Source organism: Pistacia vera, unplaced genomic scaffold, assembly GCF_008641045.1.
Source record: "Pistacia vera cultivar Batoury unplaced genomic scaffold, PisVer_v2 Contig189, whole genome shotgun sequence".
NCBI lineage: Eukaryota > Viridiplantae > Streptophyta > Magnoliopsida > Sapindales > Anacardiaceae > Pistacia > Pistacia vera.
This window is the reverse complement of record NW_022195989.1, coordinates 914,654-937,971: the sequence shown is the minus strand read 5'-3', so window position 1 is coordinate 937,971 and position 23,318 is coordinate 914,654. Positions and strand designations below refer to the sequence as shown.

Genomic DNA, 23,318 nt, shown 5'->3' with positions numbered 1-23,318 from the left:
AATTATTAAAAATTTAATTAATTATGTTATGCCTAAAAAATATAGGGGCTGACGTAAGGTCCAGTCAGCATGCAAAAGTCAGATCACGGGTACACCCGCAGCCTGCTTTCGTCAGAATAGTGGGTGTACGCCAGACCAACCCGAAGCTGTGATGATCCCACGTGTCCAATCCCTGCTCCAAAATCGCGAAAATCACTCTGGAAGGTTGGCAATGTGACATAAAGAAGGATTTGCACAGATAATCCCACAAACTTACAGATTCACTGATCATTAGCTTTGTGCATCCCACTATAAATTGAGAGCTCCTTTCTCATTCAAGGGATTCGCCCATTTTTTACTCTTGATTAGCTATTCTCTCTGAAGAATAAATAGTATTCTCTCTCTTGTACTATCACTTTGTGAGTCATTTGTAAATCATTTGTAAGTCAGCCCGCTAACACGACCTAACCTCTATCAATAATACAAACATCAGTAGACGTAGGACTTGCTATCTTAGCATCCGAACCACTTTAAAAGTTGTCCCCATTGCATTTACTATCATTTTCATTTATATTCACGTGTGTCTTCTAGGCCAACTCAGCATTTCACACGTGCGTTTCGTTGGTGTCAAAATCACGCATCACCAGTTTGGCGCTAGAAGGAGTGCCTGATTTAGTGTTCATCCTTCATTAGGAGAATCTCTAACTTACTGGTCTTATAGCAGCAAATGGCTCGCCAACCTGAACTTGAGCAAACCAACCAGGGTGCTAAGGGAATCCCCCAGGCCCAGGGGGATACCTTTTCCAAAATACCTTCAGTTCCGCAAAATGCTACAGTGGATATCTCATCAAGTTCACAGCTTGACCCTACCATTAGAAGCTACCTGGAGAGGTTCGACAATACTCTCCAGACGGTTAACTGAAGGTTGGACCATTTGGACCAAGGCATGCCATCCAAATCAGCTGGGGCGATGCAACCGACAAAAACGCTTGTAGGTTGCGCAAAAGCGCAATAAAGGGAAATAGCCCGTGCCGCGAGCATTGTAGCGCGTAGATGAAAGGGTAAGCAAGTGGCAAAAAACAAGCCCACAGGCTCCAAAGGGCCGGCGAACATCAACTGCGTCCAGAGCAAAATATCGGTAAAGTTAAGACTCGGTGAAAAGGCGCATCCCAAGCTGTCCCATGCCATGTCGCAGGTACACCCTAATAAAAGTGCTGGGCGGGGCAATTCTTATCACCGCCACAAAACAATCCTGATCGTTATGGTACGGGATGTTCCCACACTTCGCAGGGCAGTTTGTACCACCGCTAAGGTCGTGAAAATACCCCGCATCATCTATCACCTCTAGCCAACGTGTGTCGAGAGTAGCCAGGACCGCCGGCCGAGGCGAAGAGGAATCCGACCTCTAGACTTTTCTAAACCATAATCGCGAAGGTCGAACTCGCATGGATGAAAGCAATCCCCAACTGGCTCTATTGCCACAAATTGAAGAGCTACAGCGAGCTCTAGACCGACTAAGAGCCCAATATAATGAGCACGGGTAGGTCGCGTCTGCGTCCCCTTTCTCTCCTGAAGTGTTAGTCGCTCCACTCCCACCAGGATTCAGGATGCCCGACATGCGGGCGTTTGATGGAAATTCTGATCCGCAGGATCATTTATGTGAATTTAACGACCTGATGGAGCTTCATCAGGTCTCAGATCTAGCAAAATGTCGTTGTCTGGCCGTGACTTTAACCTCTCATGCCAAACGGTGGTTCAGCTCGCTCCCAGCGGGATCGATCAGTTCGTGGCCTCGGATAAGCGTGACGTTCCTAAGGCATTTTCAAGCAAATCGGAAGTTCTCGATGCCTTTGAGCTATTTCAGCAATATAAGGCAAGAAATGGATGAATCCCTACAGTCCTACATTCGATCGTTTCCACAAACAACTCAACAAAGTGGCTCATACTCCTAAAGAGTCTGTTCGGACTCTCATCATAGCAGGAGTTCGTCCACAAACCGACCTGTGGAAGGAATTATAGGCTGAGGACGATGTTTCCCTCACCCGATTCTATAAACTTACGGAGAAGTACCTCTGGATAGAAAATTTGTTAGCGACACTCCGCCATCGCGACCCCGACGCTTCAGGCAGTATGTCTGGTCGGGGGGAAAGTAGAAAAGCTGATCACAGAGGGGCCGCTGATGATCAGCGAAAAGGAAAGAAACCTCGCTACCAGCCCAGAAAGTCCTATGCTCATGTCCCTCGTCATGATTGCGACAGAGACCAATATATGCCTCTAAATGCATCTGTATCGACTATTCTTAATAAATCTGAAGAAGCCAGCCTGCTCGGAGAGCCCGAGCCCATGAAAACTCCCGCGACAGCCAGAAATAATAAAAAATATTGTTGCTTTCATCGGGATAATGGGCATCATACAAATGAGTGCGAGCTCTAAAACAAGCAATCGAAGAGCTCATCAAGAAGGGGCATTTCAAAGAGTATATTAACGACTCAGCTCCCGCGCAAGAGAAAAGTCAAAGGGAGCAAGGAAAGAAACGTCGTGATCACAAAGGGTATGGCAGTGTCAACATAATCTTTGGAGGCCGCGTGCCCAAGAAAGATATGCTTGTGAGGCTTATCACGACCAAATCAAGGTGATGAATACGTCGCAGCGACCACAAAAGGTTCGCAAGGAGGAGCCAATCACCTTCTCTGAAAAGGATGCAGCCCATTTGTATCATCCTCACGCCGACACTCGTATGATCATGCCCCTCATAGGGCACCATAATGTCTGCAGAATGCTAGTGGACAATGGAAGTGCTGTGAACATCCTGTTCTAGACCGCTTTCGAAAGAATGAACTTAGACGAGGTCGACCTGAAGCCTGCCTCGATCCTTCTTTATGGTTTATAGGGGACCACCTGATCCCCAAAGGAACGATCCAACTTCCAGTCACGTTGGGTGACTATGACGAAGCGACTAAGGTTACTGAATTCTTGGTCGTGGACTGCCCACCTGCCTTCAATGAGATCCTGGGCGACCTCTGCTGAGAAACTTCAAGGCAGTCACTTCTATATACCATCTGAAGATGAAGTTCCCTACCCCGACGAGGATAGGGGAAGTTAGCGGATCTCAGAGCGCGTCTAGCGACTATTACATAAAAGCAGTGTAGATGGCATGCAAAGGGAAGGGCATCTCACGTGGTATTCCCTGACAAGCTATGGCGATCAGTCGGATCCAGCCACAGCCTGGTCCAACAGAGGACAATATGGATCCCCGAATTCAAGAAAGCTCTTTCAGCGGGCCAGTTGAGGATTTTTCTGAAGTATCGGTCGACCCAAAGGAGCCGAGTCGAGTGTTAAAAATTGGGAGCAATCTCAACCCCCAGCTCGCCTCCGAGCTGATCAGCTTCCTAAAAGAAAATATCGATGTGTTCGCCTGGTCGCACGCAGATATGGTCGGGATTAGCTCGGATATCATTTGCCATACGTTGAACATCAACAGCGAAGCCAAGCTAGTTCGCCAAAAAAGAAGAGCAATGGATCTGGAGCGATATATTGCCTTAAAGTTAGAGCTGGATAACCTCCTCCGAAACGAGTCCATCCGAGAGGCACTCTACCCGACCTGGGTTGCCAACCCAGTTCTGGTAAAAAAGCCCAATGGCAAGTGGTGAATATGTGTCGACTTCAGCGACCTCAACAAAACCTGCCCTAAAGATAGCTTCCCCCTGCCAAGAATCGACCAGCTCGTAAATGCCACCTCAAGGCACGAGCTGCTAAGTTTTATGGATGCATACTCGGGATATAATCAAATTTCGATGTACGCACCAGACGAATAGCGTACGTCTTTTATTACAGATCGGGGACTGTACTGCTACAAAGTTATGCCCTTCGGCCTCAAGAACGTTGGCTCGACCTACTAGCGATTGGTTAACCGGATGTTCTCTAACCAGATCGGTAAGTCAATGGAGGTCAACCAACGGGGGATAGAATTCAACCCCGAGAAAATTCAAGTTCTCCTCGATATGGAAAGCCCGACCAGCAAAAAGCAGGTCATAAGCCTAAATGGGCAAATAGCAGCACTAAGTCACTTCATATCGAGGCTAACAGATCGCTGCTTGCCGTTCTTTAATGTTCTGAAGGCCAACAAGAAGTTTGAGTGGACTTCCGAGTGCGAACAGGCATTCCAAAGTATAAAGGAACACCTCGGGAAGCCACCTCTCCTATCCAAACCTCTTCCGCAAGAGATCGTGCTCCTGTATCTGTCCGTCTCTCAGTTCGTGATCAGTGCAGCCCTAATTCGGGAAGAGGAAAAAGTCCAATGGCCAGTGTACTATGCGAGCAAGTGTCTGTCGGATGCCGAGATGTAGTATCCGAAAATGAAACGGTTAGCCTATGCCCTGCTGATCGCTTCCAGAAAGCTGTAACCTTACTTTCACGCCCATACGATCCATGTAATGACTAATTACCCCCTCAGGCAGGTCCTCCAGAAGCCAGAGACATCGGGTAAATTGCTTAAATGGGCCATGGAATTGAGTCAGTTCGATCTGAAGTACAAGCCAAGATCGACTATCAAAGGGCAGGCTATTGCTGACTTCATTTCAGAATTCTCCTATCTTCCAAATGAGTCGGAGCAACAGCCCAACGAAGCCATCCAAAAAACTGCTCAGAATCTATCAACTTGGAGCCTCTACGTCAACAGATCGTCAACCAGGAAGAGGGCGAGTGTAGGTCTCCTTCTTTTGAGCCCCGAAGGGGTTCGCGTTCACGTTCACGGTATTCTCCGGTTCGGTTTCAAGGCAACCAATAATGAGGCCGAGTATGAAGCTTTGTTCGCTGGATTGCGGTTGGCTAGATAAATGGGTGCAACTGCTATTAGCATCCACAGCGATTCCATACTGGTCGTCAACTAGATCTTAAAAGAATATCAAACCAAGGAAGAAAATATGATCCGCTATCTGAAGGAAGCTAAGGCAGCACTCGAGCCGTTCAAGCATTTCGTGATCACCCAGATTCCCAGAGATAACAACTCTGTGGCAAACGCCTTGGCAAGGATAGCCTCATCATTNGTGGATGACATGCTGGTTAAATCACATGTCGCTTGAGATCACATAACGCATCTCGCTGAGATGTTTGATATCCTCCGACTATACAGAATGAAACTGAATCCCCTCAAGTGTTCATTCGGAGTATCATCAGGTAAATTCCTAAGATACATGGTTAACCAATGCGGAATAGAAATCAACTCCAAGAAAATTCAAGCTCTGCTCGATATGGAAAGCCCGACTAGAGAAAAACAGGTCATGAGTCTTAATGGGCAAATAGCGGCATTAAGTCACTTTATGTCGAGGCTAACAGATCACTGCTTGCTGTTCTTCAATGTCCTGAAGGCCAACAAGAAGTTTGAGTGGACTCCAAGTGCGAACAAGCATTCCAAAGTATAAAAGAACACCTCGGGAAGCCACCTCTACTGTCTAAGCCTCTTCCACAAGAGATCATGCTCTTGTATCTGTCCGTCTCTCAGTTTGCGGTCAGTGCGGCCCTAATTCAGGTAGAGGAAAAGATCCAATGGCCGGTGTACTATGCGAGCAAGCGTCTGACGGATACCGAGATGCGGTATCCGGAAATGGAGCGATTAGCCTATGCCTTGCTGATCGCTTCCCGAAAGCTGCGACTTTACTTCTATGCCCATATAGTTCACGTATTGACCAATTACCCGCTCAGGCAGGTCCTTCAAAAACTAGAGGTGTCGTGTAAATTGCTCAAATCGGCCATGAAACTCAGCCAGTTCGATCTCCATTACAAACCAAGAGCAACTATAAAAGGCCAGGCTGTTGCCAACTTCATATCAAAGTTCTCGCATCATCCAGCGAACGAGTCGGAACAGCCCATCGAAGTCATCCAGGAAACTATTCAAAATCTCTCAACTTGGACCCTCTACGTCTATAGATCATCGAACAGAAAAAGGGCCGGGGCGGGTCTTCTCTTGTTGAGTCCCAAAGGGGCCCGCATTCATGGTATTCTCCGGTTCAGTTTCAAAGCAACTAATAATAAGACCGAGTACGAAGCTCTGCTCTCTAGACTCAGGTTGGCTAGAGAAATGGGCGAAACCGTGATCAGCATCCACAGTGACTCCATGCTGGTCGTGAATCAAATTTTGGGAGAATACCAAGCGAAGGATGATAACATGATCAATTATCTGAAGAAAGCTAAAGCCACACTCGAGCCGTTTAAGCACTTCACGATCACTTAGATCCCCAGAGATAACAACTCTGTGGCAGACGCCCTGGCAAGAATAGCCTCATCAATTCAGAAGCACCAGACAGCATTCCTGTTCGATTCGTCGAGGCTCTTAGTATCAGCCCGATCGAACAGGCCATGAATGTGATAGAATCAGATTCTTGGATGACTCTCACTTTTCAATACCTCAAGGATGGGATCTTGCCTGATGACAAGGTCGAGTCAAGGGTTCTGCAGACAAAATCTGCTCGTTACACCCTCATCGGGGACCAGCTATACAGGAGAGGATTTAGTGCCCCTCTCCTTCGATATGTAACTAGCGAAAAAGCAGAATACATCATGAGGGAAATCCATGAAGGGATCTGCGGTAATCACACCGTCGCATGATATCTTGCAAACAAGGTTGTTCGTTAGGGGTACTATTGGCCCCGAATTTAGGATAACGCCTACAACTTTATCAAGAGGTGTGATAAATGTCAGCGGTTCATGAGCATACCACGAGCTCCTTCCCACGAACTGATAACAATGACTAGCCCCTGACCTTTTTCCATGTGGGGGATCGATCTCATCGGTCCCATGCCAGTCGGGAAAGGGGGAGTCAAATATGTTGTGGTCGCAGTAGATTACTTCACCAAATGGGTAGAAGCCGAACCGCTAGCCGCGATCACGACCAGAAAGCTCAAAGACTTCGTTTTTAAGAACATTGTGTGCCGCTTCGGAATTCCTCATACCCTCATCTCGGATAATGGGAAACAGTTCGACAACAAGGAATTCAAGCAGTTTTGCGACGAGTTGGGCATCCATAAAAAATTCGCCTCAGTCGCAAGACCGCAAGCAAATGGCCAAGTTGAAGCTATCAGTAAAACCATCAAGCACACTCTGAAGGCCAAACTTGGCACAGCCAAAGAAAATTGGGCCAACGACCTCCCCGAAGTCCTATAGGCGTACAGAACAACTCTGAGAACCTCCACCTCAGAAACCCCTTTTTCGCTAATTTACGGGTGCGAAGCGATGATCCCTGTAGAGGTGGGGACTGGTTTACTTCGGAGGGACTTGTACAATGAGGCTGACAACGAAGCACTCATGAGAGAAAGCTTAGACCTTGTTGAAGAACATCGCAGCAAGGCTTCGCTAAAGATAGCAGCCTACCAGCAACGTGCAAAAAAAATCTTCGATTCAAAGGTTAGACAAAAAGACTTCCAGGTTGACGACCTTGTGTTAAAGGAAGTTCTCCTCGAAACCAGGGAACCAAGTGCGGGAGTTTTAGGACCAAACTGGGAAGGTCCATATCGCATCGACAAAGTAATTAGACCAGAGACTTATCATCTTAAAAGGCTAAACAGTTCCAAAGTACCCCGAGCCTGGAATGCTGAGCATCTTCGGCCATACTATCAATAATTCCGAACTCAGCTTTCCTTGTGCATTAATTTCTTATTTTTGTAAGTCATTTCTTTGTAATGTTTTATCTTGGGCGTTTGTAACAATCCTCGCGTGTGATCCTTTTCATACAAATGAATTATGTTATCACACTTGTTCAATGAATGTTAGCAATTGGAAAGTACTCATGTATAATAAAGCGAACAGAAATTGTAAAAGTCAAAATGTATTTCTTTAATGAGGAGTACAGCAGGCAAAATGGCATTACTAGGGCTGGTTGGCTGATGGTTTATCTGAGGCATGTCCCGAACCTCCTGCTCGGGAGGTCGCCGCTTCATCATCCTCCCTCGCCATAGACATAAGTGTGTCCCGCTAGTCCTCTTGGAGGTCGGACATATCGAGTTACGGATTCCTCGGCCGTAGGGCATAGATAGACTCGATCGCCCATTCGGCAGCCTTCTCCTCAACCTCCGCTGCCTGTTTCCACAACTCCTCTATCATGGAAGTAACTTTTCATTGACTCACCTGAAGTTCAGCTTCAAGAGCTTGTCTTAGCTTCTCGGAAGCTTCTCTCTCCTATTTAGCTCACAAGACCTGCAGAAAGGTCGCTTTCAGTTCCTGGTCATTCTCCCTGGACTGCTTGAAGAGTCTAGCCATGGTCCTTTGCAGCTCCTTTATCTCTTCTCCCTGCTTCTCGAGTTGCGTCTTCTAGAAGTCAACTATGCAAAAAGCCGATTCCCTTTCGTTCTGGTACCTGTTCGCCGATTCGAAAGATAAGTTTCTCTCCGTTTCGGTAGCTTCCAAGCTTCGCTTGAGCGTTGCGTTCTCTTCCTTCGGCGCAACCTCCCTCTTCGCGGCTCCGAGTTAAGCCTTCTCCAGAGACATTTGCATGGAAAGAAGAGCGTGTGAACAAAGAAAGATAGAGTTAGCCAATCAAAAGAAGCTGAGGGCAGTCTTCACCGGGGACAGTTTGCTCACCTTGCTTAAGTGCAGAACCGACGTGGACATCAGGTCGACATCGCTGAAATTTATGAACTGCTCGAATGATTCCAAGAGTCCACATTCCAGTAAAGTATAGACCACCGGCTGCAGGTACTCCGGCAGGTTCCCCAACGAGTCCAACACCCGGGTATCCTTCTTCGTGCCTTCAGCAGTGGTTGCGTCTTCCATCAGTTCCTTACCCGGCCTTCTTCTGTCATCCTTCTATAACCTCTTAGGCTGCTCGTCCTCAGATTCGGTCTCTAACTCTTTGACCTGAATCTGCCTCCTCTTCTTTCGCTGAGCCATTGTTTTCATCCTTGGGCGAGCAGGCGATGGCTGGGAGGCCTTCGTGGTTCGCATTGGCACGTCTTCTATCGGCAATGGTTGAGGAGTTCTGGAAGGTCACGTCGATTGGCCCAAGGTCGCACCCTCAGCCGAGGGGATAGTTTGAGCGGCTTCGACTGCCTTAGCTTTCTTTGACCGAGGAAAATTGAGCGGCCTTCGTCGCAGCTGCTCTGGCTCCTTCGGAGGCATGGTCACCGCATGCAAGACATCGTTAGCAAATGTATTCTATTTCACGAACAAAAAAAAATAATAATAAATAAAAAAAGAGAATTAGTTAGCATGACTTACTCGGTGGAGGCTCTAACGACGTGTTTGCGTTGAAGAACCCGTATTTCCACAAATTTGCAGTCGTCACGAGTTTTTTTGCGTTGCGCTGGTCCTCGGGTAGAGAGCCAAAGTGTATGATTCTTTTTCTGTCGAGAAGCAACCCTAAGTCAGTCATTTTGTTAACTATCAGAAAGAAATCAGGTCGTTAGAAAGTGCACACTTCGAATGTAATAAGTTTGTCAAAAAAAAAAAACAAAAAAAAAAAAACAAAGAACGACAAAGAAGATGAGGCTTACTCGGTTCCTGGAAGCGGTAATGGCCATCATAGTGAAAGAAGAAAAAATTTGTTTCGCAGGCCCCAGCATTGTTGGGATAACTGTGTAGCCCATCTGTGATAGAAGGTCGCCTGGACAAGTAATAGAAATCCTTGTCCTTGCTTTTTTTTCAAATAATACGAGGATCCGAGCTCCATAATGGTTAGCTCACCCAGCCCGCTCTTCTGGCACGCGATGTACATTGCGACAGCAATGACGTATGCATTCAGAGTCAGCTGCATCGGCGTGACCCCGAAGTGGTCAAAAAACGACCTGATGAAAGGGTGGAAGGGGATTAGTCCCCCACCCTTGATAATCTCCTCGGAGATCGCAACTAAACCCCTTGACGGAGATCGCANACAAATTGCTATTGGCCTGATGCGATTCCAGCCACACAGCACCTGAGTTTTTTATTTTTTAATTTAAATTTTTGAAAGTTTTTGTATGATTCTTTTACAATTTTTCAGTTTTTTTTCCTATTTCTCGGAAATTATATAGAAATATAATTTGTAGAGTATTTAATTTTAAATTTTTCATAATTTTGTTATTTTGAGATTATTTTATTTTTCACTTTTTATAATTTATGTTTCAAAAAGTTCAATTTTTTTTTTTAGTTTTCACATTATTTTATTTTATTTATTTTACTTTTTTAATTTTTCAATTTTCTTTTTTCTCAAACTTGTATTTTCACATGCAAGTATATAAGATTAATGAAGGAAAGACAATAGTATCCCTCTCTTAATCAACTTTAACATTTTTGGATCGTTAATTATTCTTTAACTGATATATATATATATATCATCCCTGACATTATCTATGTTTTGTAGAAAATACCAAAATTGTTTTCTGGTACGTTTCACAACAGTAAGAATATTTTTCCAGCGCTCACTATTTAAGGAGTAAATAGAATATACACAGAACTGTGTAGAGATTTGATACACGCAGTTGCTTCGTCCTACCCACTTTCTTGGATTGATTGTCCTGGAAGAATTCATGTCACCAAGAAACAATGCTTCACCTCCCAAATTATCCACTCTAATCCATTCCATTCTCGCTATATCAATCTTGTAAAGTTTAATATCTTTCAACCAACAAATATTAAAAAGATCAACAATCAGAAGTTGATTATTTGAAACCACCAAACTGACAGATGAGCTCAACGACAAACGTGGTGCAAATCTCACTTTCAAAAGCTTCAACTCCAAACATCTCACATTCAATATCCCAATCTGAGAATCATTAGTTAAAGCAAATATTTTCCCATCGAAGAAAATTATGTCCTCTATATTCCAAGGCTTCCCCGCACAATTATATTCTTTCCACCGCACAATTATATTCTTTCCACTGGTTATCTCCAGATATACAGCAGTACAATCTCTTGTTTATCTTAGAGTGAATCAAAACAAAAAAATCAGAATTCTGAGCCGACCCAATTGAAGCAAGGATGGTTTTCTTCGGGTTTTCAAAGCCGGGAGGAAGCGGCACTCGAGAGAAGCAGTGAAATTGGTGTCCGGTAACTGGATTTATAAGCCAAATAGTATTGGAGATAAGTTTTTGAATGATTAAGTACCCACTTGAAATTCCGATAACCGAGTTGCGATCAAGGTTAGGGAGCTTGATTTTGTATCTGTTTCGACTTGTTATGTTGTAGAAATAAGCAGTCTTGTTAGCCATCTGAAGGACAAGGGGTGGTGAATGCAAAGATAAAACCCTTTGCTTGGATTCCAAGTAAAATAATCTCCAGCTTCTGCAAACTGCACCAAAGGTGCTGTTATGGCTGAAAAATATAGGATTGACATAAGGTCCAGTCAGCATGCAAAAGTCAGAGCATGGGTACACCCACTGCCGAGTCACATGAGGAAAGGGGCAGCCTGCTTCTGTCAGAATAGTAGGTGTGCGCCAGACTAGCCAGAAGCTGTGGTGATCCCACGTGTCTAATCCCTGCTCCAAATTGCGTAAATCACTCTAGAAGGTGGGCAATATGACATAAAGAAGGATTTGGATACTTAATCCCACCAACTCACAGATTCAGTAATCATTAGCTCAATGTATCCCACTATAAATAGAGAGCTCCTCTCCCAATCAGGGGATCCGCTCATTTTTACTCTTGATTAGCTACACACACTCTCTCTCTCTATAATATAGCACTCTCTCTCTCTCTTGTAATATCATTTGTAAGTCCGTCCGCTAACGCGACCTGACCCTTATCATTAATATAAACATCAGTGGACGTAGGACTTGCTACCTTAGCATCCGAACCACTTTAAAAGCTGTCCCCATTGCATTTACTCTTACATTCCCTTATATTTACGTGTGTCTTCTAGGCCAGCTCAGCATTTCACACGTGCGTTTCGTTGGTGTAAAAATCACGCATCAACAGTTTGGCGCTAGAAGGAGGGCCTGATTTAGTGTTCATCTTTCATTAGGAGAATCTCTAACTTACTAGTCCCACAACAGCAAATGGCCTGCCAACCTGAACCTGAGCAAACCAACCAGGATGCTGAGGGGACCCCCCAAGCCCGGGGGGACACCTCTTCCAAAATACCTTCAGTTCCGCAAAATGCTGCAGGGGATATCCCATCAAGTTCACAACTTGACCCTGCCATTAGAAGTTACCTAGAGAGGTTCGACAATACTCTCCAAACGGTCAACCAAAGGTTGGACCGTTTGGACCAAGGCATGCCATCCAAATTAGCTGGGGCGGTGCAACCGCCAAAAACGCCTGCAGGTCACGCGAAAGCGCGGCAAAGGGAAATAGCCCATGCCACGAGCACTGCAGCGCGTCGGAGAAAGGGCAAGCAAGTGGCGAAGAATGGGCCTAAGGGCTCCAAAGGGCTGGCGAACACCGACCGCGTCCCAAGCAGAATACCAGTCTCGTTGAGACTCGGTGAAAAGACGCAGCCCGAGCTGTCCCATGCCACGTCGTAAGTACACCCCCATAAAAGTGCTGGGCGGAGCGATTCCTATCACCGCCAACAAAACGATCTTGATCGTCACCGTGCGAGAGGGTCCCACATTTCGCAGGGCGATTCTTACCACCGCAAAGGTCGTGAAAATACCCCTCACCATTCATCGCCATCACACGGCTCTAGCCAGCGTGTGTCGAGAGTGGCCGAAACCGACGACCGAGGCAAAGAGAAACCCGACCTCCGGACTTTCCTCAACCTTAATCGCAAGGGTCAAACTCGCATGGGTGAAAGCAATCCCCAAGTGGCTCCATTGCCACAAATTGAGGAGCTGCAGCAGGCTCAAGATCGACTAAGAGCTCAGCAAAATGAGCAAGGGCAGGTCACGTCAGCGTCCCCCTTCTCTCCCGAAGTGCTAGCCGCTTCACTCCCATCAAGATTCAGGATGCCCGACATGCGGGCGTTTGATGGAAATTCTGATCCTCAGGATCATTTATATGAATTTAACAACCTGATGGAGCTTCACCAGGTCTCAGATCTAGCAAAATGCCGTTGTTTGGCAGTGACTTTAACCTTCCATGCCAAACGGTGGTTCAGGTCGCTCCTAGCGGGATCGATCAGTTCGTGGCCTCAGATGAGCGCGACGTTCCTAAGGCATTTTCAAGCGAACCGAAAGTTCTCGATGCCTTTGAGCTACCTTAGCAATATAAGGCAAGAAAGGGATGAATCCCTCCAGTCCTACATCGACCGTTTCTACAGAGAACTCCACAAGGTGGCTCATACTCCCGAAGAGTCTGTTTAGACTCTCATCATAGCAGGAGTTCGTTCACAAACCGACCTGTGGAAAGAATTACAGGCTGAGGATGATGTTTCCCTCACCCGATTCTATAACCTTGCGGAGAAGTACCTCCGAATTGAAAATTCATTGGCAGCACTCCGCCGTCGTGACCTTGGCGCTTCAGGCAGTCGTCAGGTCAGGGGGAAAGTAGAAGAGCTGATTACAGAGGGGCCGCTGACGACCATCCCAAAGCAAAGAAACCTCGCTATGAGCGCAAAAAGTCTTATGCTCCCGTCCCTCGTCGTGATCGCGACAGAGACCAATATACGCCTCTGAATGCATCTGTATCGACTATTCTTGATAAATCAGAAGAAGCCAGCCTACTCGGAAGCCCAAGCCCATGAAAACTCCCGTGTCAGCCAGAAATAATAAGAAGTACTATCGCTTCCATTGGGATAACAGACATTACACCGATGAGTGCCGAGCTCTCAAGCAGGCAATCGAAGAACTCATCAAGAAGGGGCATTTCAAGGAGTATATTGACAACTCCGCTCCTGCACAAGAGAAAAGTCAAGGGGATCAAGGAAAGAAGCGTCGTGATCGCAAAGGATATTACAGTGTCAACATGATCTTTGGAGGGCCACACCTCTCGGGGAACACGCGAGATGCCCAGAAAAGATATGCTCGCGCGGCTCATCACGACCCAATCAGTGTGATGAGCACGTCGCAACGACCACAAAAGGTTTGTAAGGAGGAGCCAATCACCTTCTCCGAAAAGGATATAGCCAATTTGTATCATCCCCACGACGACGCTCTTGTGATCACGCCCCTCATAGGGTACCATAACATCCGCAGGATGCTAGTGGACAACGGAAGTGCTGTGAACATCCTGTTCCGGACCGCTTTTGAAAGAATGAACTTGGACGAGGCCGACCTGAAGCCCACCTCGATCCCTCTTTATGGTTTTACAGGGGACCACCTAATCCCCAAAGGAACGATCCAACTTCCAGTCACGCTGGGTGACTTTGACGAAGTGAACAAGGTTACTGAATTCTTGGTAGTGGATTGCCCATCTGCTTTTAATAGAATTCTAGGGTGACCTCTACTAAGAAACTTCAAGGTAGTCACTTCGGTATACCATCTCAAGATGAAGTTCCTCACCCCGACGGGGATAGGGGAAGTTAGCATATCTCAAAGCGCATCTAGCAACTGTTACATAAAAGCAGTGCAAATGGCGTGCAAAGGGAAAGGTATCTTGCATGGCATTCCCCGGCAGACTATGGCGATCAGCCAGATCGAGCCCCAACCAAGTCCATCCGAGGATAATATGGATCCTCGAATCTAGGAAACCCCTTCCAGTGGGCCAGTTGAGGATTTATCTGAAGTATCGGTCGACCAGGGCGAGCCAAGCCGAATGCTAAGAATTGGGAGCAATCTCAACCCCTAGCTCACCTCCGAGCTAATTAGCTTCTCCAAGGAAAATATCGATGCGTTCGCCTGGTCGCACGCAGATATGATCAGGATCAGCCCTGATATCATCTGCCATGCGCTGAACATCGACAACGAAGCCAAGCCAGTTCGCCAAAAAAGAAGGGTGATGGATCCGGAGTGATATGCCGCCTTAAAGCTAGAGGTTGATAACCTCCTCCGAAACGAGTCCATCCGGGAAGCACTCTACCCGACCTGGGTTGCCAACCCGGTTCTGGTAAAGAAAATCAATGGCAAGTGGCGAACCTGTGTCGACTTCAATGACCTCAACAAAGCCTGCCCTAAAGATAGCTTCCCCTTGCCTAGAATTAACAAGCTCGTGGATGCCACCTCGGGGCACGAGCTACTAAGTTTTATGGACGCGTACTTGGGATATAATCAAATTTTGATGTGCGTGTCGAACGAAGAGCATACATCTTTTATTACAGATCAGGGACTGTACTGCTACAGAGTTATGCCCTTCGGCCTCAAAAACACTGGCGCGACTTACCAACGATTGGTTAATCGGATGTTCTCCAACCAGATCTGTAAGTCAATGAAGGTCTATGTAGATGACATGCTGGTCAAATCCCATGTCGCTTCAAATCACATAGCGTATCTCGCTGAGATGCTTGATATCCTCCGACTATATAGAATGAAGCTGAATCCTCTCAAGTGTTCGTTCGGAGTATCCTCAGAAAAATTCCTAAGATACATGGTTAACAAACGGGGGATAGAAATCAACCCCGAGAAAATTCAAGCTCTCCTCGATATGGAAAGCCCGACCAGCAAAAAGCAGGTCATGAGCCTTAATGGACGAATAGCGGCAAGTCACTTCATATCGAGGCTAACAGATTGTTGTTTGCCGTTCTTCAATGTTCTGAAGGCCAATAAGAAGTTCGAGTGGATTCCCGAGTGCAAACAGGAGTTCCAAAGTATAAACGAACACCTCGGGAGCCACATCTCCTGTCCAAGCCTCTTCCGCAAGCGATCCTGCTCCTGTACCTATCCGTGTCTCAGTTCGCGGTCAGTGCAGCCTTAGTTCGGGAAGAGGAAAAGGTCCAATGGCCAGTATACTACGCGAGCAAGCGTCTGTTGGATGTCGAGATGCAGTATCCGGAAATGGAACGATTAGCCTATACCTTGCTGATCGCTTCTAGAAAGCTGCGACCTTACTTCCACGCCCATACTATCCATGTAATGACTAATTACCCACTCAGGTAGGTCCTCCAGAAGCCAGAGGCATCAGGTAAATTGCTTAAATAGGCCAGTTTGATCTGAAGTACAAGCCAAGATCGACTATCGAAGGGCAGGCTGTTGCTGACTTCATTTTAGAATTCTCCTATCTTCCAAGTGAGTCGGAGCAACAGCCCAGCGAAACTATCTAGGAAACTGCTCAGAATCTATCAACCAGGAGCCTCTACGTCGATGGATCATCGAACAAGAAGAGGGCTGGTGCAAGTCTTCTCCTTTTGAGTCCCGAATGGGCTCGCGTTCACGACATTCTCCGGTTCGGATTTAAGGCAATCAACAATGAGGCCGAGTATGAAGCTTTGCTCGCTAGATTGCGGTTGGCCAGAGAAATGGGCACAACCGCGATTAGCATCTACAGCGACTCCATGCTGGTCGTTAACCAGATTTTAGAAGAGTATCAAGCCAAGGAAGAAAATATGATTTGCTATCTGAAGAAAGCTAAGACCGCACCCGAGCTGTTCAAGCACTTCGCGATCACTCAGATTCCTAGAGATAGCAACTCTGTAGCGGATGCCCTGGCAAGGATAGCCTCATCGTTGGACTCAGAAGCACCGGATAGCATTCCTGTTTGATTCATCGAGGCCCCTGGTATCAGCCCGATTAAACAGGCTGTGAATGTAACAGAATCAAATTCCTAGATGACCCTCATTTTTTGATACCTCAAGGATGGGATCTTGCCTAACGACAAGTTCGAGGCAAGGGTTTTGCAAACAAGATTTGCTCGTTACACCCTCATCGGGGACCAGCTGTACAGGCAAGGGTTTAGCACCCCTTTCCTTCGATATGTAACCAGCGAAGAAGCGGATTATATCATGAGGGAAATACATAAAAGGATCTACGATAATCACACCGCCGCATGATCTCTTGCGAACAAGGTTGTTCGTCAAGGGTACTATTGGCCCCGAATCCAAGAAGACACCTACAACTTTGTCAAGAGGTGTGACAAGTGTCAGCGGTTTGCGAACATACCGCGAGCTCCTTCCCACGAACTGATAACAATGACTAGCCCCTGGCCATTTTCCATGTGGGGAATCGATCTCATCGGTCCCATGCCAATCAGTAAAGGGGGAGTCAAATATGTTGTGGTCGCGGTAGATTACTTCACCAAATGGGTGGAAACCGAACCGCTAGCCGCGATCACGACCAAGAAACTCAAAGACTTCGTTTTCAAGAATATTGTGTGCGCTACGGAATTCCTCATACCCTCATCTCGGATAACGAAAAACAATTCGACAACGAGGAGTTCAAGCAGTTTTGCGACGAGCTAGGCATCTATAAAAAATTTGCTTCAGTCGTAAGACCGCAAGCGAATGGTCAAGTTGAAGCTATCAACAAAACCATCAAGCACACTCTGAAAGCCAAACTTGGCAAGGCCAAAGGAATTGGGCTGACGACCTCCCAGAAGCCCTATGGGCGTACAAAACAACTCCAAGAACCTCTACCTTAGAAACCCCTTTTTCGCTAGCATACGGCTGCAAAGCGATGATCCCTATGGAGGTAGGAACTGATTCGCTACGGAGGGACTTGTACAATGAAGCTGACAACGACGCACTTATGTGAGCAAGTCTAGACCTTGTTAAAGAACATCGCAACAAGGCTTCGCTAAGGATAGCAGCCTACCAGCAATGCGCGAAGAGGTTCTTCGATTCTAAGGTCAGACGAAGAGACTTCCAGGTCGACGACCTTGTATTAAAGGAAGTTCTTCTCGGTGCTAGGGAACCAAGTGCGGGAGTGTTAGGACCAAGCTGGGAAGGTCCACACCACATCGACGAGATGATAAGACCGGGGACTTATCATCTCAAAAGACTGAATGGTTCCAAAGTATCCCGAGCTTGGAATGCTGAGCATCTTCGACCTTACTATCAGTAATTCCGAACTCAGTTTTCCTTGTAAATTAATTTTTGATCTTTGTAAATTATTTCCTTGTAAAGTATTATTCTGTTCGCTTGTAACAGTCTTCGCATGTAATCTTGTTTGTATAAATGTGTTATCATGTTCGCATAGACTTGTTCCAATATTGTAAACAGAATGTAAACTAAAGCAAACAGAAATTGTAAAAGCAAAATGTATTTCATTAATGCGAAGAGTACAGCAGGAAAAATGGTACAGGTGTTAGCCCTAATCTGACTCTTGGAGGACCGACCTCATCATCCTAAGGCTGGTCGGCTGGGGGCTTTTTTGAAGCGTGTCCCGAACCCTTTATCTGATCAGATTTTTGGGCGACCGCCGCTTCATCATCCTATCGCGCCATGGACATGAGAGTTTCTTGCCAGTCCTCCGGGAGGTCGGACATATCAGTGCGTGGATTCTTCGGCCGCAAGGCATATATAGACTCGATCGCCCATTCAACAGCCTTCTCCTCGACCTCCGCTGCCTGATTCTGCATCTCTTCAGTCAAGGAAGCAACTTTTCCCTGACTTACTTGGAGCTCGGCCTCAAGAGATTGCCTTTGCTCATCAAAGGCATCTCTCTCTTGTTCTGCTCGCCAAGCCCGCAGAGAGGTCGCTTTGAGCTCCTGGTCCTTCTCTCCGACCTCCTTGAAGAGTCTAGCTATGGTCTTTTGAAGCTCTTTTATTTCCTCCCCATGCTTCTCGAGCTCGGTTTTTTGGAAGTCCGCCGTGCGAAGAGTCGCGTCCTTTTCGCTCAGGTACCGGTTCGTTGACTCAGAGGATAGGTTTCTTTCTGCTTTGGTGGCTTCTAGGCCTCGCTTGAGCTGTGCGTTCTCTTCCTTCAATACGACCTCCCCCTTTACAGCTCCCAGCCGAACCTTCTCCAGAGACTGTTGCATGGAAAGCAGGGCCTGCGAACAAGAAAAATAGCAAGTTAGTTTATTAGTAAACTAAGGGAAGTCCTCGCCGAGGACAGTTTGTTTACCTTGCTCAAGTGCTGGAGCAATGTGCACATCAGGTCTGCGTCGCTGGAACCTATGAACTGCTCGAATGATTCTGAGAGTCCGCACTCCAGCAAACTGTAGACTATCGGCTGCAGGTACTCCAGTAGGTTCCCCAACGAGTCCAACACTGGAGTTTCCTTCTTCGCGCTTTCAGCAGGGGTCGTGTCGCCCGTCGGTTCCTTACCCGACGTCTGGCTGTGACCTCTCGAGTTGATCGCCCTCGGATTCAGTCTCTGACTCTTCGGTCTGGATTTGCCTTCTCTTCTTCTTAGCTCGCTGAGCCGTTGACTTTAGCCTCGGGTGAACAGCCGATGGCTGGGAAGCCTTTGTAGGTCGGATTGGTACATCCTCCGAAGGTTGATCCTGAGAAGTTCCAGCCGGTCACACCGGGGGGCTTGATGTGGCACCTTCAGCCAAGGGAACGGTAGGAGCAGCATCGGCCGCCTTGGCGGTCTTTCCCCGCAAAAAATTGAATTGCCTTCGTCGCAGCGACTTTGACTCCTTTGGAGGCATGGTCGCTGCATGCGAGCATCGTTAGCAAAAATAATTCATTGCACGACCAGAAAAGACCCAATTAGCAAGACTTACGCAATGGGGGCTCTAAGGACGCTCTTGTGTTAAAGAAACCATATTTTCATAGATTCGCGATCGTCACGAACTTCTTCGCGTTGCGACTAGCTTCGGGTAGGAAGCCGAAAGCTACAATCCTGTCCGGATCGAAGAGCAACCCTAAGTCGGTTGACTTGTTAACTGCCAGAAAGAAACAAGTCGTTAGGAAAAGGATGCACTTCAAATTTAATAAATTCGCCAAGGGAAAAGAACCTATTCGGGTCCTAAAAGCGGCAATGGCCATCGTAACGAAAGAAGAAAAACTTCGTTTCGTAGGCCCCCGCCTTGCTAGGGTAACTATGTATCCCCGCTTCTATAGCATGTCGCCTGGACAAGTAATAAGAATCCTTGTCCTTGCTCTTTTTCAAGTAATACGAGCAGTCGAGCTCCACTGCGGTTAGCTCGCCCAGCTTGTTCTCACGACATGTGATGTACATGGCAACAACAATAACATACGTGTTCGAAGTGAGTTGCATCGACGCAATCTCGAAGTGATCCAGCAACGACCTGACAAAAGGGTGGAAGGGGATCAAGCCCCCACCCTTGAAGATCTCCTTGGAGATCGAAGCCATCCCGCTTGACAGGTATCTCTATGAGTGGGTTTTATCGCGAAAAACTTCCATGTCGACACCATACTGCTTTGTCACTCTCTCGAGCTCTTCCCCGGTGAGTACCAAGTAGACCTCAGGAGTGACACTCGGAGCATCCTACGAGGACGAACTGGTTCCTTCCTCGGATCTTGTCGTTGAGGGGTCCATTCTGCTGGTCTGCAAAAGCGACAAGTAGGAGGGTCATTTAGCCATCGTACGCAGTTTCGTACGATGACGTGGAAGGAAACGAACTCCCTAAAACCTAGAGAAAACCCTAACAGCATGATTCGAGCCACCATTCGTGGCTCGAAACCTACATGAGCATCACGTCTCCAATGAGTTATCGAAAGACTAACGCCATTTACCAACTATGGAGAATAAGAAAACAAAAACAGAGAAAGATTTTTACCTCTCGGAGTACAAAAATAGCTTCTGCTTCAAATATCAGAAAAACGCTGGTTTGGAAGACAAAGGTTCCAAGCTTGCGAAAATCTCTTGCTCTCTGTGAAAAAGACGAGTGTGGTGACATTGCTTGAGAAAGATCTGAGTTTTTATAACGCATGAAACGACGGTTGTTTTTCTCGGAATCAAAACGACGTTTGGGCGACAAATTTTCTCACCGTTGATCACGACCACGTGTCGCAGATCAGTGAGAAAGAGTGAGCGTCACGATTAAAGAAAAATCAAATCTTCATATTTTCCGTTGAAAAACTCAAGCGACAACACTCTCTCTCTCTCAGCATTAATTGCGCCCTAATCTTTATTTAATGCTGTGATAAGGGTTATCGTTTCAGCATGTCACACATTTAATGTTCTGATAAAGTGGTACCGTGTCAGCATACAACGCATTTAATGCGCCTGGCTGGCACTTATCACGCACAGGACACATCTGTCAGCGCAGAGAATGATTCATTAAATGCTCCCATACCTAAAGTACAACAGATAACGCTTGACGAAGTCAGGTCGCCCGTCTTTAATAAGCGATGACCATGCGAGGTCGTGTTAGTGAAAAGTGCTACCCCGACCTATTTTCAAATAGGTTGGAATCGCCAGAATTTCCAAAAATTATCCAATCACGGCATGACTTATAGTTTCCAAGGTTCGATCCTCAAACCTTAAAAACTAGGGGACTTCTGTTATGCCTGAAAAATATAAGGCTTACGTAAGGTCCAGTCAACGTGCAAAAGTCAAAGCATGGGTACACCCACTGCCGAGTCACGTGAGGAAAGGGGCAGCCTGCTTCTGTCAGAACAGTAGGTGCGCGCCAGACCAGCCAGAAGCTGTGGTGATCCCACATGTCTAATCCCTACTCCAAATCGCGTAAATCACTCTAGAATGTGGGCAATGTGACATAAAGAAGGATTTGTACACTTAATCTCACCAACTCACAGATTCAGTAATCATTAGCTCAATGTATCCCACTATAGATAGAGAGCTCCTCTCCCAATCAGGGGATCCGCTCATTTTTACTCTTGATTGGCTACACACTCTCTCTCTCTATAATATAGCACTCTCTCTCTCTTGTACTATCATTTGTAAGTCAGTCCACTAACGCGACTTGACCCTTATCATCCGAACCACTTTAAACATCAGTGGACGTAGGACTTGCTACCTTAGCATCCGAACCACTTTAAAAGTTGTCCCCATTGCATTTACTCTTATATTCCCTTATATTCACGTGTGTCTTCTAGGCCAACTCAACATTTCACACGTGCGTTTCGTTTGTGTAAAAATTACGCATCAACAGGTGTGATAATCTGTAAGATTCAGATTATCAAAGATCAAAACAAGGAGTTCTTGAGGAAGATCACTCCATGGCCTCCAATTATTGTTGCAGGGTGGTTTTCATCTTCTTCGTCATCGTGGTTTATTTAGGGTAAAAGAAAGTGGTAATGACTGTTTTGATGCTCTTTCAAGTACTTTGAGATAATAAAACTTAGATTATTTATAGCAATTGAATCGAAATTCTAATCCTGAAACCAGTTAGAAATCCTAGTTGAATATGAGTTTGTAATTAACTCATTGATTCCCTTAATTTCAATATATTCCTAGGACAGGAGTTTTTTTGAATATATTTTTCAAATCATAACTGTTGATAGTAATCAAAATGTTAGGGGTCCAATTATATTATCAAATTATTTCGGGTATTTTTAAATATTTTCACTGTGCATTAGTCCTTTCACACGGCACACGGATCCGTCCCTCAGTAAAACATTTCTATTGGTCAAGTTATTTTTCACTTGGATCGCCAAATCAGCCAACAGAAAACTTTCTTCACCGTCGATTATTCTCAAATCTACGGCCTAGATTTGCTCATTCCAAACTCTCAAAAACACAACAAATTTTCAAATTTCCCTCCTCTTCCAAAATTTCTTCCATAAATACTCAATTTCTCCCATTTTTTTTCTTAAGAAACAACCACAAGTCTAAACACAAGTCCAAACACAAAGCCACTCTTTCAATCATCAATCTTTGAAATGGCTCGCACGAAACAAACAGCAAGGAAGTCCACCGGAGGCAAGGCGCCACGTAAGCAGCTGGCCACGAAGGCCGCTCGGAAGTCAGCTCCGGCGACGGGAGGAGTGAAGAAGCCGCACCGTTTCAGGCCGGGAACTGTAGCCTTGAGAGAGATCAGAAAGTACCAGAAGAGCACGGAGCTTTTGATTCGGAAGCTTCCGTTTCAGAGACTAGTAAGAGAAATTGCTCAGGATTTTAAAACCGATTTGAGGTTCCAAAGCAGCGCCGTCGCGGCTCTTCAAGAGGCAGCCGAGGCTTATCTCGTCGGACTCTTTGAGGACACAAATCTCTGTGCAATTCACGCTAAGAGAGTCACTATTATGCCTAAAGATATTCAACTCGCCAGCAGGATCAGAGGCGAGAGAGCTTAATTGTGAAGAAGAAATTTAATGTGTAGTAGATCTGCGTTTTAGGGTTTGAGTTTCACTAGATTCTTGTTCTTGTGTTATTTAAGAATTACTTTCTTTCAATATAATTAATTTTTCCGATTAAAAATATGTCCAATTTTGATTAAGAATCTTAAGATTCATTTCATGAATGCATATAAGAAAGATTCTAGGCATGAGCCATCCATGTGCATATGTTTATTTGAGTAATCACCAAAGAAAGAAATATGGGAAATGAGAAAGAAACACTCTAAGAGTAGAGATAAAGAAAAGAACTAATTCTCTTAGAATAAAGAGAAAGAAAGAATTAGCACTAGAGCATAAAATGAATAATAAGTGCTAAAGAAGATAAAAGAGAATAGGTTGTGTGATGGGGAGCCCGTGAGTGTAGAAAGTATCCGCGTGTAACTGCCATAAGAAAGCGGTCTCCGCCATGAGA

General features: G+C 46.0%; 1 protein-coding gene across 1 annotated transcript; it reads left to right on the top strand.

The window, feature by feature from the left end:
- Nucleotides 1-22,373: 22,373 nt before the first annotated feature.
- Nucleotides 22,374-22,990, top strand: LOC116127087 (histone H3.2-like). The gene has a single exon (XM_031412759.1). It carries the CDS (start codon nt 22,454-22,456, stop codon nt 22,862-22,864), a length of 411 nt encoding a protein of 136 aa, XP_031268619.1. The 5' UTR covers nt 22,374-22,453; the 3' UTR covers nt 22,865-22,990.
- The last annotated feature ends 328 nt before the right edge of the window (nt 22,991-23,318 follow it).